We start from the raw sequence: 14,407 nt of genomic DNA, 5'->3' as shown, positions 1-14,407 counted from the left end.
AACTTTCTGAATGACAACAATATTCTAGGAAAGATTCAGGCAGATTTCAGAGCAGACCACAACATGGATATGGCTGTACAAAATTGTCAGCGACCTTAGATTTAGCACTGATGCCAACAGAGTCACAGTTCTAAGTGCTGCCTTCAGCACAATTGACCACAATATCCTCCAAGATTGCCTGAGAACTGGGTTGGCCTCTTTGGTTTCATTCATATGTCTTGGAAAGAAAACTCTTCAGTCTGTCTTGAAGATGAATTTTATAAGAGATACAATGTATCTTTTTGTGTTGCTCAGGGAAGCTGTCTTCGTCCCCTGCTCTTCTCCTTATACATGCTCCCTTAGGAGACATCATTAGCGAGTATAAACTTGATTTGCACAGTAATGCAGATGACATGCAGTTGTACACCTCGGTTGAGCCTGACAATCTTTGACTTCTGGTATGGCTGCAATAAACATAGGGATAAGAAATAATTACCTAAAACTAAATGAAGATCAAATTCAAATACTTTTAATTGGTCCCAAAGGCAAAAGAGATAAACTTGAGAACTTGTCTAACCTTGTAAAACCAGAAGCAACCAGCCTGGCGTTATCCTTGATTTAGAAATAGTGCAAAAGTACATTTGTTTCTGACATGTAGTGATGCTCAGAAACTAATTTATGCCTTTATATTGATAGACTAGATTACTGCAATGTACTTTTTCCTAGGCTTCCAAAGCAATCTACTGACAGACTTCAACTCATTCTGAACACCACTGCTAGACTTTTAGGCAAAACCGTGATGAGGGAACGTATCAGTCCTGTCTTAGCTGCTCTGCATTGACTTCTTGTACATTTTAGAATTGATTTTAAAGTTCTCTTAAATGTTTTAAAGCTCTTAATGGTTTGGGATCATGGAATATTTTTTGTTTTATAATCTTGCATAAGCTCTCAAGTCTACATTCACAGTTTAGGTGTGTGATTATTGGGAGGTCAGCTTTTTTGAACGACCCTTCTAAACTGTGGCATTCAATACCTATTGTAAAACTATAAGGGATGTAGATCCAGTTAATACTTTTAAACACCAGTTCAAAACCTATTTAACTTTGCTTTTAACTAACATAATTTTTTCTTTTATTTTCACGTTTATTTTTATTTTCTATTTTATTTTCAGGTTTGCACTTTATCCCATTATAAAACACTTTGAACTACATAATTTTTATGAAAAGTGCTCTATAAGTAAATTATTTTTATTATTATTCAGAAGTTCAAAGTTCAAAATAAATTTATTATCAAAGTACAAATATAGTATGTATACAACCCTGAGATTAATTTACTTGAGGGCATACTCAGTAAATCCAAGAACTAGAACAGAACCAATGAAAGGCCACATCCAACAGGATGGACAAACAATCAATGCACAAAAGACAACAGACTGGAAATACAAAAGAGAATAAGTAAATAAGCAATAAATATTAAGAACATGAGATGAAAAGTCTTTGAAATAGAGTCCACAGGTTGTGGGAACTGTTCAGTGATGGGGCAAGAGAAGTTGAATACCCTCACTGGTTCAACAGCCTGATGGTTGAGAGGTAACCTGGTGGTGTGAGTCCTGAGGCTCACACTTCCTAGTGGTAGCAGGGAGAAGAGAGCATGACCTGGGTGGTGTGGATATATGATGAACGATGCTGCTTTCCTGCAATAGTGCTCCATGTAGATGTGCTCAATGGTGGGGAGGGCTTTACTAATGATGGACTGGGCTGTATTCACTACATTTTGTAAGAATTTCCATTCAAGGGCATTGGTGCTTCCATACCAGGCTGTGATGCAATGAGACAATATACTCACCACCACACATCTATAGAAGTTTGTCAAAGTATTAGATGTCATGCCGAATCTTTTTAAACTTCTAAGGAAGTAGAGGTGTTGCTATACTTCCTTCCGAATTACACTTATGTGCTGATCCCAGGACAGGTCCACTTGAAGGATGTTACTGAGGAGGCTAAGGTTGCTGACCCTGTCCATTGCTGATCCCCCGAAGAGGAATGGCTCATATAACTCCAGTTTCCTCCTCCTGAAGTCAAAAATCAGCTCCTTTGTCTTGCTGACATTGAGTGAGATACATACCCCTATATTCCGGTTAGTCACGACCTTAGAATTGGTCAATGACAGTGGTGTCATCAGCAAATTTGAATATGGCATTGGAGCTGTGCTTAACCTCACAGTCGTAGGTGTTAAGCGAATAGATCAGGGGTCTAAGCACACAGCCATGTTGTACACCTGTGCTGATGGAGAATGTGGAGGAGATGTTGTTGCCAAATCCAATTGATTGGGATCTGCAAGTAAGGAAATTGAGGATCCAAATGCACAGGAAGTATTGAAGCCAAGGTTTTAAAGCTTATTGATTAGTTTTGAGGAGATGATAGTATTGAGTGCCAAGCTGTGGTTCATAAAATATAGGAGCAAAATTAAGCCATTTGACCCATCAAGTCTGCTGTGCCATTTCATCATGACTGATCCATTTTCCCTCTCAGCTCCAACTTCCTGCCTTCTCTTTGTATCTGTTCATGCCCTGACCAATTAAGAATCTATCAATCTCTGCTTGAATAGATATAAAGACTTGGCCTCCACAGCTGCCTGTGGCAATGAGGTCCATAGACCCACCACCCTCTGACTAAAGAAATTCCTCCTCATCTCTGTTTTAAAAGGATGCCCCTCTATTCTGAGGATGTGTCCTTTGGTCTTAGACTCTCACACCATAGGAAACATCTTCTCCACATCTACTCTATCAAGGCCTTTCACCATTCAAAAGGTTTCAATTAGGTCACCCTTCATTCTTCTAAGCTCAAGTGAATACAGGCCCAGAGCCATCAAATACTCATCATATGATGAACTGTTCAATTCTGGAATCATTTTCGTGAACCTTGTTTGAACCCTCTCTAGTTTCAGCACATAATTCTAAGATAAGGGGCCCAAAACTGCACACAATACTCCAAGCGAGGGCTCGCCAGTTCTTTATAAAGCCTCAGCATTATATCCTTGCTTTCATATTCTAGTCCTCTTGAAATGAATTCTAACATCGTATTTGTGATCCTCACTACAGACTCAATCTGCAAATTAATCTTTTGGGAGTCTTGGAAAGATGTAATAATAACAGGGTCGTCGTGTTGGGAGATTTTAATTTCTCAATATTGATTGGCATCTTCCTAGAGCAAGGGGTTTAGATGGGATGGAGTTCATTAGGTGTGTTCAAGAACAATAGGTAGATAAGCCTACAAGAGGACAGATTGTACTTGATCTGCTATTGCAAAATGAACCTGGTCAGGTGTCAGATCTCTCAGTGGGAGAGCATCTTGGAGATAGTGATCACAATTCGATCTCCTTTACCATAGTATTGGAGAGGGATAGGAACAGACAAATTAGGAAAGCATTTAATTGGAGTAAGGGGAAATATGAAGCTATCAGGCAGGAACTTGGAAGTATAAATTGGGAACAGATGTTCTCAGGGAAATATACAGCAGAAATGTGGCAAATGTTCAGGGGATACTTGCACAGAGTTCTGCATAGGTACGTTCCAATGAGACAGAGAAAGGATGGTAAGGTACAGGAACCATGGTGTACAAAGGCTGTTGAAAATCTAGTCAAGAGGGAAAGAAAAGCTTATGAAAGGTTCAAAAAACTAGGAAATGATAGAGATCTAGAAAATTATAAGGCTAGCAGGAAAGAACTTAAGAATGAAATTGGAAGAGCAAGAAGGGGCCTTGAACAGGCTTTGGCGAGTATGATTAAGGTAAACCCCAAGGCATTCTACAAGTATGTGAAGAGCAAGAGGGTAAGATGCTAGAAATAGGACCAATCAAGTGTGACAGTGGAAAAGTGTGTATGGATCCGGAAGAGATAGAGGAAGTACTTAATGAATACTTTGCTTCAGTATTCACTATGGAAAAGGATCTTGGCGATTGTAGGGATGATTTACAGCAGACTGAAAAGCTTGAGCATGTAGATATTAAGAAAGAAGACGTGCTGGAGAGCATCAAGTTGGATAAGTCACCAGTTCTGGACGAGATGCACCCCAGTCTACTGTGGGAGGTGAGGGAGGAGATTGCTGATCCTCTGGCAATGATCTTTGCATCATCAATGGGGATGGGAGAGGTTCTGGAGATTGGAGAGTTGCAGATGTTGTTCCCTTATTCAAGAAAGGGAGTAGAGATAGCCCAGGAAATTATAGACCAGTAAGTCTTACTTCAGTGGTTGGTACCTTGATGGAGAAAATCCTGAGAGGCAGGATTTATGAACTTTTGGGAGAGGCACAATATGATTAGGAATAGTCAACATGGCTTTGTCAAAGGCAGGTCGTGCCCTATGAGCCTGATTGAATTTTTGAGGATGTAACTAAACACGTTAATGAAGATAGAGCAGTAGATGTAGTGTATATGGATTTCAGCAAGGCATTTGATAATGTTCTCCATGCAAGGCTTTTGATAATGTTCCCCATGCAAGGCTTATTGGAAATGTAATGAGGCATGGGATCCAAAGGGACCTTGCCTTGTGGATCCAGAATTGGCTTGCCCACAGAAGGCAAAGAGCAGTTATAGACGGGTCATATTCTGCATGGAGGTTGGTGATCAGTGGTATGCCTCAGGGATCTGTTCTGGGACCACTTCTCTTCATGATTTTTATAAATGACCTGGATGAGGAAGTGGAGGAATGAGTTAGTAAATTTGCTGATGACACAAAGGTTGGGGGGTGTTGTGGATAGTGTGGAGGGCTGTCAGAGGTTACAGCAGGACATTGATAGGATGTAAAACTGGGCTGAGAAGTGGTAAATGGAGTTCAACCCAGATAAGTGTGAGGAGGTTCATTTTGGTAGGTCAAATATGATGGCAGAATATAGTATTAATGGTAAGACTCTTGGCAGTGTGGAGGATCAGAGGGACCTTGGGGTCTGAGTCCATAGGATGCTCAAAGCTGCTGTGCAGGTTGACTGTGCAGTTAAGAAGACATATGGTGCATCGGCCTTCATCAACCTTGGGATTGAGTTTAAGAGCTGAGAGGTAATGTTACAGCTGTATAGGACCCTGGTCAGACCCCACTTGGAGTACTGTGCCCAGTTCTGGTCACCTCACTACAGAAGGATGTGGAAACTATAGAAAGGGTGCAGATGAGATTTACAAGGATGTTGCCCAGTTTGGGGAGCATGCCCTATGAGAATAGGTCGAGTGAACTTGGCCTTTTCTCCTTGGAGTGACGGAGGATGAGAGGTGACCTGACAGACGTGTATAAGATGATGAGAGGCATTGATCATGTGGATGTTCAGAGGCTTTTTCCCAGGGCTGGAATGGGTAACAAGAGTGGGTACAGTTTTAAGGCGCTTGGAAGTAGGTACAGAGGAGATGTCAGGGGCAAGTTTTTTTACACAGAGGGTGGTGAGGGCGTGGAATGGGTTGCCAGCAATGGTGGTGGAGCTGGATATGGTAGGGTCTTTTAAGACACTCCTGGATAGGTACATGGACCTTAGAATAATAAAGGGCTATGGGTAACCCTAGGTTATTCCTAAAATAAGTACATGCTTGGCACAGCATCGTGGGCTGAAGGACCTATATTGTGCTGTATGTTTTCTATGTTTCTATATTTCTATGTTTCTTACACAAGGACTCCTAAATCCCTTTGTGTCTCAGATTTTTGTATTTTCTCTCCATTTAGAAAATAGTCAACTCTTTCATTTCTTCTACCAAAGTTCATGACCTTACACTTCCCAAGACTATTATCCATTTGCCACTTCTTTGCCCATTCTCCTAATCTAAGTCCTTCTGTAGCCTCTTTACTTCCTCAAAACTACCTTCCCCACAACCTATCCTCACATTGTCTGCAAGCTTTGCAATAAAGCCATCAATTCCATCATCCAAATCATTGACATATAACATAAAAAGTATCGCAGACCCTTGTGGAACACCAGTAATCATGAAAGCCAGCCAGACAAGGCTCTGTATTATTATAATTATTATTATTACTTTTTTCTCAGCTCAAGCTGGTAAAACCTGAGGTACTGGCATAGACAAGCACACTCAATTGCTTGGAACTTTTGTATTACTTTGTAACTGTTGATGAAGTTTTCCCTGTATCCTGTCAAGTCAGTCTTAAGTTCTGTTACTCGGTAATAAACATGCATTATTAATGTGTTTACTCCTAACAAGCATTGCATGTGTGTCTTTCTTTTCTTAACTGCTGGAGTGGTCTCAGTTATTATTATTATTAATATTATTATTATTCTAAACTGCTCCCTTCTGCCTAAATAATGTACTTGTCCATTCTCTACACACTCTGAGATCATCGCCATCTGGGATGGTGACTAGGAGGCATACAGGAGTGAGGTAGGTCATCTGGTTGAGTGATAACACAACAACCACCTCACACTCAATGTCAACAAGACCAACGATTTTGGGTAGTGGAACTCAGGAGAACACACACCTGTCCTCATTGAAGGGTCAGTGGTTAAAGTGTGAGCAGCTTCAAGATCCTGACCAAAATCTCTCAGAGGATCTACCCTGGGCTCATCATATTGATGCAATTATGAAGAAGACCATTAATGGTTCTACTTCGTTAAGAGCTGGAAGAGATTTGAGGTCAATCAGCACTACTTAATTATTCACCTTCTGCATTACTTTTAATTTTGTAATTTATATTAATGTTTATGCCTTACACAGTACTGTCACCCCAAAACAACAAATTTGTTTATTTATTGAGATACAGGTCCTTCAAGCTGTGCCACACAGCAGTCCTTCAATTTAATCCTAGCCTAATCAGGGGACAATTTACAATCTAGTTAACCTACGAAACAGTATATCTTTTGACTGGGGGGAAGAGACCGGAGCACCCCAGGGAAACCCATGCGGTCACAGGGAAAATGTACAACCTCCTTACCGGCAGTGATGAGAATTGAACCCCTGTCGCCGGTACTGTAAAGCACTGTGCTAACCACTATACTACCATGACACTCCTTCATGACATATACTCAATGGCCACTTTGTTAGGTATATTTTTACACCTGCTCACAAATACAAACATCTAATCAGCCAATCATGTGGCAGTGACACAGTGCATAAAAACATGCAGGCATGGTCGAGGGGTTCATTTGTTGTTTAGACCAAACATCAGAGTGGGGAAGAAATGTGATTGAAGTGACTTTGACCATAGTGGAATGATTGGTGGTGCTAGACAGTGTGGTTTGAGTATTTCAGAACTGCTGATTGGGATTTTCACACACAACAGTCACTGAAGTTTACAGAGAATGGAGCGAAAAACAAAGAACATCCAGTGCGCTAGAATTCTGTGGGCAAAAGTGCCTTGTTAATGAGAGAGGTTAGAGGAGAATGGCCAAACTGGTTCAAGCTGACAGGAAAATGACAGTAACTCAAATAACCTCACATTACAACAGTGCTGTGTAGATGAGGTTCTCTGAATGCACAGCACACTGAACCTTGAAGTGGACGGGTTTCAGAAGACCACGAACATAAATTCAATGGCCACTTATCACAAACAGTGTATATAACACAAACAGAAGAGATCACCATATGGATCCCTGTGAAACACCATGTCATAAGAAGTCCTGTCAACTATCGACCACTATCTGCTGCTAACTATGACAAGCCAATTCTGAATTCAAATGGCAACTCAACATGGATACTACGCAACACAATCATTTGAATGAACCTACCACGTGGGACCTTGTCAAATGCCTTACCGAAATTTATGTAGACAACACCCACAGCTCTGTCCTCAGAGATGAGGTGAAATTATTTCATTGTGAGGCTGGTGAATCTTTGGAAATCTCTACCCTGACTCATCCAAAACAGGGATGATTGAACTAACAACTGAGGCTCTTCGAGGACATGGAATTAAGGGAGATGGTTATAGAACATAGAATCACCAAATAGTATGTCAAGGGGACAGGCCCTTCAGCTCACCAGGTCTATTTTGCAATTATGGCAAATTAAATGAAATCCCAACTGTCTGTACACGATCAATATCCTTCCATTCCCTGCATGTTAACATGTCTGTCAAAAACGTTTCTTTAACGACACTGTCACACTTGTTTTCACCACTACCACTTGCAGCAAGTTCCCAGTACCTGTGAATCCCTGTAAAAATGAAAACTTACCCTACACACATCCTTTAAAATTTCCCTCTATCAGATTAAAGCCATGTTCCCTCATATTTGCCATTTCTGCACTTAATGTAGGAAAATAAAGCTGAACAGCAGTACTGTGCAAAAGTCTTAGGTGTATATATATGTGTGTGTATGTATGTATGTGTGTGTGTGTATACACACACACACACACACCACACTAGAGCCTAAGACTTTTGCACAGTGGCGTATTTGTCGACATGGAGTGCAGAGCGAGTTGTAAATCAGGTGGGAGCAAAGGTTGTTGGGAATGACGGGGTGGAGTGACACGGGAGGCATGTGGGACAGGTGGCAGAGAAGAAATGCCGGGGATGGGCGGTGGTTGGCGCAGGTGCAGACACATCCAGACTTGAGACGCCAGGGAATGTCATTTGATTCCAAACAATTATTTTATTGATCATTATAGAGTAACTCCCTGCTGTTTCTTGTTTGCTCGCCACTCTCTTCCCCTTTTCCTAACCTTAATTTCCCCTGCCTGCCTTCTTCCCCCTCTGAGTTCACAATACAGATCCAAATCAGAATCAGGTTTATCATCACTCACATATGTCATGAATTTATTTTGTGGCAGCTGTACAGTGCAATACATAAAATTGCTATAGTACTGCGCAAAAGTCTTAGGCACCCTGACTATATATATGTGCCTTAAGTCTTTGCACAGTACTGTAGATCGTGTGTCAAGACTACTAACTGGCTCCTGCCTTATTGCTCATTTTCTTATAAGTGTCTTCACAAACCATCCCCTGCTATTTATACAGTTTTCCCGAGTTCTGAACTGTAATAAACAGTACTACACTGTGCAGAACTGTGAGCTTGGATTTAATGCATATTCATTGATTCTGCGTATAAATGCTTTGAAATCTGTATTTAAACCACAAAGTTTAAGGTTCACTTTTTAATGGAGAAACAGTACAATGAACATAGATTAAGTTTTCAGGTGCCTACAATTTCCTCTACAATGCACTTAGCTTGATTGGTGATGTGTTCTGGATTTTAAATGGTCTGCATAACAGGAACGCAAATCTGTACATGGATCAACAGAAGTAAATGTCTGTGTATTGTACTCTGCTTTCAAAATTCAGACCCAGTTGAAGTCAATGGAATAAAAATTTGGAAGTGGATTCTATTACAAAAATGCTTGTGTAGCTGCACATTTAGAAATACTAATCTTGGGATGCATTTCTCCCCCACTGCAGATTTGCTCTTCCAAGTCTCATTGACTATTGGGTGGTCTGTAATACAATCCCACTAATGTGGCCATACCTTTCCTCTTTCTCAGCTCCACCCATAAGGACTCAGTAGACAAGCCCTCTAATCTGTCCTGCCTGAGCACAGTACTGAACTACAGGGGGACCAATATCCTTTCAGGGAGGTTTGTTAGTGCTATTGGGGAGGCTTTAAACTAGATTTTCAGGGGGATGGGAACCAGAGTGCCAGAGCTGACAGTGTGGCTGGGGTGAAAATAAATGATGTTGAAAGTTTAAGCAAATCCACTGATAGAAAGGTTGTGAGTGGTGGTAAAAATCTTCTGAGGTGTATATATTTCAATGCTAGGAGTATTGCGGGGAAGGCAGATGAGTTGAGGGCGTGGATTGACACGTGGAATTATGATGTTGTACCAATTAGTGAAACTTGGCTACAGGAGGGGCAGGACTGGCAGCTTAATATTCCAGGGTTCCGATGTTTCAGATGTGATCGAGGCAGAGGAATGAAAGGTGGGGGAGTAGCATTGCTTGTTAGGGAAAATATTACAGCAGTGCTCAGGCAGGACAGATTAGAGGGCTTGTCTACTGAGTCCTTATGGGTGGAGCTGAGAAACAGGAAAGGTATGGCCACATTAGTGGGATTGTATTACAGACCACCCAATAGTCAATGAGACTTGGAAGAGCAAATCTGCAGAGAGATAGCAGGCAACTGCAGGGAACATAAAGTTGTGGTGGTAGGGGATTTTAATTTTCCGTACATTGATTGGGACTCCCATACTGTTAGGGGTCTAGATGGTTTAGAGTTTGTAAAATGTGTTCAGGAAAGTTTTCTAAATCAATATATAGAGGGACCAACTAGAGGGGATGCAATATTGGATCTCCTGTTAGGTAACGAATTAGGGCAAGTGACAGAAGTCTGTGCAGGGGAGCACTTTGGTTCCAGTGATCATAACACCATTAGTTTCAATTTGATCATGGACAAGGATAGATCTGGTCCTAGGGTTGAGGTTCTGAACTGGAAGAAGGCCAAATTTGAAGAAATGAGAAAGGATCTAAAAAGCGTGGATTGGGACAGGTTGTTCTCTGGCAAAGATGTGATTGATAGGTGGGAAGCCTTCAAAGGGGAAATTTTGAGAGTGCAGAGTTTGTATGTTCCTGTCAGGATTAAAGGCAAATTGAATAGGAATAAGGAACCTTAGTTCTCAAGGGATATTGCAACTCTGATAAAGAAGAAGAGGGAGTTGTATGAAATGTATAGGAAACGGGCTAAATCAGGTGCTTGAGGAGTATAAGAAGTGCAAGAAAATACTTAAGAAAGAAATCAGGAGGGCTAAAAGAAGACATGAGGTTGCCTTGGCAGTCAAAGTGAAGGATAATCCAAAGAGCTTTTACAAGTATATTAAGAGCAAAAGGATTGTAAGGGATAAAATTGGTCCTCTTGAAGATCAGAGTGGTCGGCTTTGTGCGAAACCAAAGGAAATGGGGGAGATCTTAAATAGGTTTTTTGCGTCTGTATTTACTAAGGAAGCTGGCATGAAATCTATAGAATTGAGGGAATCAAGTAGTGAGACCATGGAAACTGTACAGATTGAAAAGGAGGAGGTGCTTGCTGTCTTGAGGAAAATTAAAGTGGATAAATCCCCGGGACCTGACAGAGTGTTCCCTCGGACCTTGAAGGAGACTAGTGTTGAAATTGCAGGGGCCCTAGCAGAAATATTTAAAATGTTGCTGTCTACGGGTGAAGTGCCAGAGGATTGGAGAGTGGCTCATGTTGTTCCGTTGTTTAAAAAAGGATCGAAAAGTAATCCGGGAAATTATAGGCCGGTGAGTTTAACGTCAGTAGTAGATAAGTTATTGGAGAGAATACTAAGAGACAGAATTTACAAGCATTTGGATAGACAGAGGCTTATTAGGGAGAGTCAACATGGCTTTGTGCGGGGTAGGTCATGTTTGACCAATCTGTTGGAGTTTTTGGAGGAGGTTACCAGGAAAGTGGATGAAGGGAAGGCAGTGGATATTGTCTACATGGACTTCAGTATGGCCTTTGACAAGGTCCCGCATGGGAGGTTAGTTAGGAAAATTCAGTCGCTAGGTATACATGGAGAGGTGGTAAATTGGATTAGACATTGGCTCGATGGAAGAAGCCAGAGAGTGGTGGTAGAGAATTGCTTCTCTGAGTGGAGGCCTGTGACTAGTGGTGTGCCACAGGGATCAGTGCTGGGTCCATTGTTATTTGTCATCTATATCAATGATCTGGATGATAATGTGGTAAATTGGATCAGCAAGTTTGCTGATGATACAAAGATTGGAGGTGTAGTAGACAGTGAGGAAGGTATTCAGAGCCTGCAGAGGGACTTGGACCATCTGGAAAAATGGGCTGAAAAATGGCAGATGGAGTTTAATACTGACAAGTGTGAGGTATTGCACGTTGGAAGGACAAACCAACGTAGAACATACAGAGTTAATGGTAAGGCACTGAAGAGTGCAGTGGAACAGAGGGATCTGGGAATACAGATACAAAATTCCCTAAAAGTGTCGTCACAGGTAGATAGGGTCGTAAAGAGAGCTTTTGGTACATTGGCCTTTATTAATCGAAGTATTGAGTATAAGAGCTGGAATGTTATGATGAGGTTGTATAAGGCATTGGTGAGGCCGAATCTGGAGTATTGTGTTCAGTTTTGGTCACCAAATTATAGGAAGGATATAAATAAGGTTGAAAGAGTGCAGAGAAGATTTACAAGAATGTTGCCGGGACTTGAGAAACTCAGTTACAGAGAAAGGTTGTATAGGTTAGGACTTTATTCCCTGGAGTGTAGAAGAATGAGGGGAGATTTGATAGAGGTATATAAAATTATGATGGGTATAGATAGGCAAGCAGTCTTTTTCCACTGAGGCAAGGGGAGAGAAAAACCAGAGGACATGGGTTAAGGGTGGGGGGGAAAAGTTTAAAGGGAACATTAGGGGGGGCTTCTTCACACAGAGAGTGGTGGGAGTATGGAATGAGCTGCCAGACGAGGTGGTAAATGTGGGTTCTTTTTTAACATTTAAGAATAAATTGGACAGATACATGGATGGGAGGTGTATGGAGGGATATGGTCTGTGTGCAGGTCAGTGGGACTAGGCAGAAAGTGGTTCAGCACAGCCAAGAAGGGCCAAAGGGCCTGTTTCTGTGCTGTAGTTTCTATGGTTCTATGGTTTCTCACTCTCCTTGCAGATGACTTGAAATTGACAATCTAATACTTTTGAAATTAGGTGGATTCAAATGTTTTGCTTAGTGCACTTTGAAGCCATGCATTGTTGTAATCTGTCTGTGCATTACATAGTTTTCTGATAACAGGAATAGGTTTTGAATTATTTCAAGGTCTGTAGCTAGCTGCTTTGTAATGCCTCAAATCTGGAGCTCACCTATCTTTTGGTTCACTTATTGGTCTAGTGTCCACACCGGGTGTCTGCAGGTAGTTGGGAAGTAGGTGAATAATCTGAAAGAACACTGTTCATGATTTTCACAATGTGGCAGCATAAAAGGATGCTGTGAAGGAGAAGGCAAATAGTCATATGAGTGGAGGATACATCACTTTCCTCTATGTCTCTTTGTATGAGGCTCAATCAATGCTCCCAAAGGCACACTGAGGTGTGGGCACATCAAGGGGCAATGAATGCAGCATCTTGCGTTTAGGAGCAGCACAGTGTTACTGCAGGTAGTGCTGCTTTCTCACACCTCCAATGACCTAGATTTCCACTGAACCTCCAGGAATGCTGGTGTGGAATTTGCAGGTTCTCCCTGTGACTGCTTATGCTTTCCCTAGGGGACTCTGGCAGAATTGGCAGAATGGTCTCCTCTTATGTCATAAAGAAAACATGAGATATTAGCTCTAACCTTTGTCAGTGATACTTGTGGACAAATGTGAAGGGCAGAGCATAGAGTCTAGTGGACATTATGGGCAAAGCATTGAAGTACCAGTGGGGATCTTTTATTTGCATTCTGTTGACAACTCACCATGGTTATTTTTCCTTATTTTACAGTGGGTGGAGAGGAAAGTTGTAGGTCAACACCTTTAAGCTTCAATTCCTGTTGCCAACTATGGAAATAGTTGCTGCACACTGACTGATGCCAGTAGATACGTGTCAGACACTGGACAATGTGTCGAGGTGAAGCAAGCCCAGGAGTGCCCCATTTTCCAATGGCCACTGATCAACAGAAATAACCACAAGCATTATCTATTGTGTGCAGAACAGCTTTTATGTTCCAATTACACACAAAAGCCTTCACGAATACGCCTTCTGATTTGTTCCGTCTTCAATGTAGACAGGGATTCTATTGAGCAGGGAACATTTTGTTAGTTTCTTAAAGCTTTACAGATGGCTACCAGTTATTTTATAAGTTTATTTACATTTAGTACACTACTTTTCATTCAAAGGTCATCAAATAACTTTGTCTATGCCTGAATTTGTTTTTTTTTCCCTTTGTAGATGTTGATGAATGTTCTGTGGTTAATGGAGGCTGCCAACAAAGTTGTATCAACACCAAGGGTTCTTTCTACTGTGAATGTGAACCTGGCTATAAGATCCATGCAGATGGTCGCACGTGCATCAGTAAGTTTGACTGGCAAAGTGAACTTCTATGTTGTAGCTCCTTTTTCACATTTAGGAGTCAGATTGGCTGTCTACTTGCTATTTGCTCCATAGCGCTTCAACCGAGTTTTGCCTTCCACTTGGCAGCATCTGGTCTATGATATTGGTAGAGGAGAAGAAACACTTTAAACTTTATTCTTTTTTGAAAAAAGTAAAGAAAACAGAAAAAAAATTACAATACATATATCTGATGCATTTCAAGTGTATAGAAAAGTTCAAAGTAAATTTATAATCAAAGCACTTAGATGTTACCATATTGAATCCGCGATTGATTTTCCTGCAGGCATACTCAGCAAACCTATAGAATAGTAACTGTAAAGGGATCAGTGAAAGATTAACTAGAGTGCAGAAGACAACAAACTATGTGAATACAGATATAAATAAATAGCATAATGAAAACTTGAGATAACGA

General features: G+C 41.2%; 1 protein-coding gene across 1 annotated transcript in view; it reads left to right on the top strand.

Annotated features, from left to right (window-relative positions):
* LOC134345081 (multiple epidermal growth factor-like domains protein 6) overlaps positions 1–14,407 on the top strand; it is a 372,539-nt gene that overhangs the window by 229,319 nt on the left and 128,813 nt on the right. The window contains exon 6 of the mRNA XM_063045213.1: positions 13,834–13,956. Within this exon, the coding sequence (XP_062901283.1) occupies positions 13,834–13,956 (123 nt within the window). The remainder of the gene's footprint in view (positions 1–13,833; positions 13,957–14,407) is intronic.

This window comes from Mobula hypostoma, chromosome 4 (genome assembly GCF_963921235.1).
Source record: "Mobula hypostoma chromosome 4, sMobHyp1.1, whole genome shotgun sequence".
Lineage (NCBI taxonomy): Eukaryota > Metazoa > Chordata > Chondrichthyes > Myliobatiformes > Myliobatidae > Mobula > Mobula hypostoma.
The sequence above is the reverse complement of the archived record's forward strand: the minus strand, read 5'-3'. Positions and strand labels throughout refer to the sequence as shown.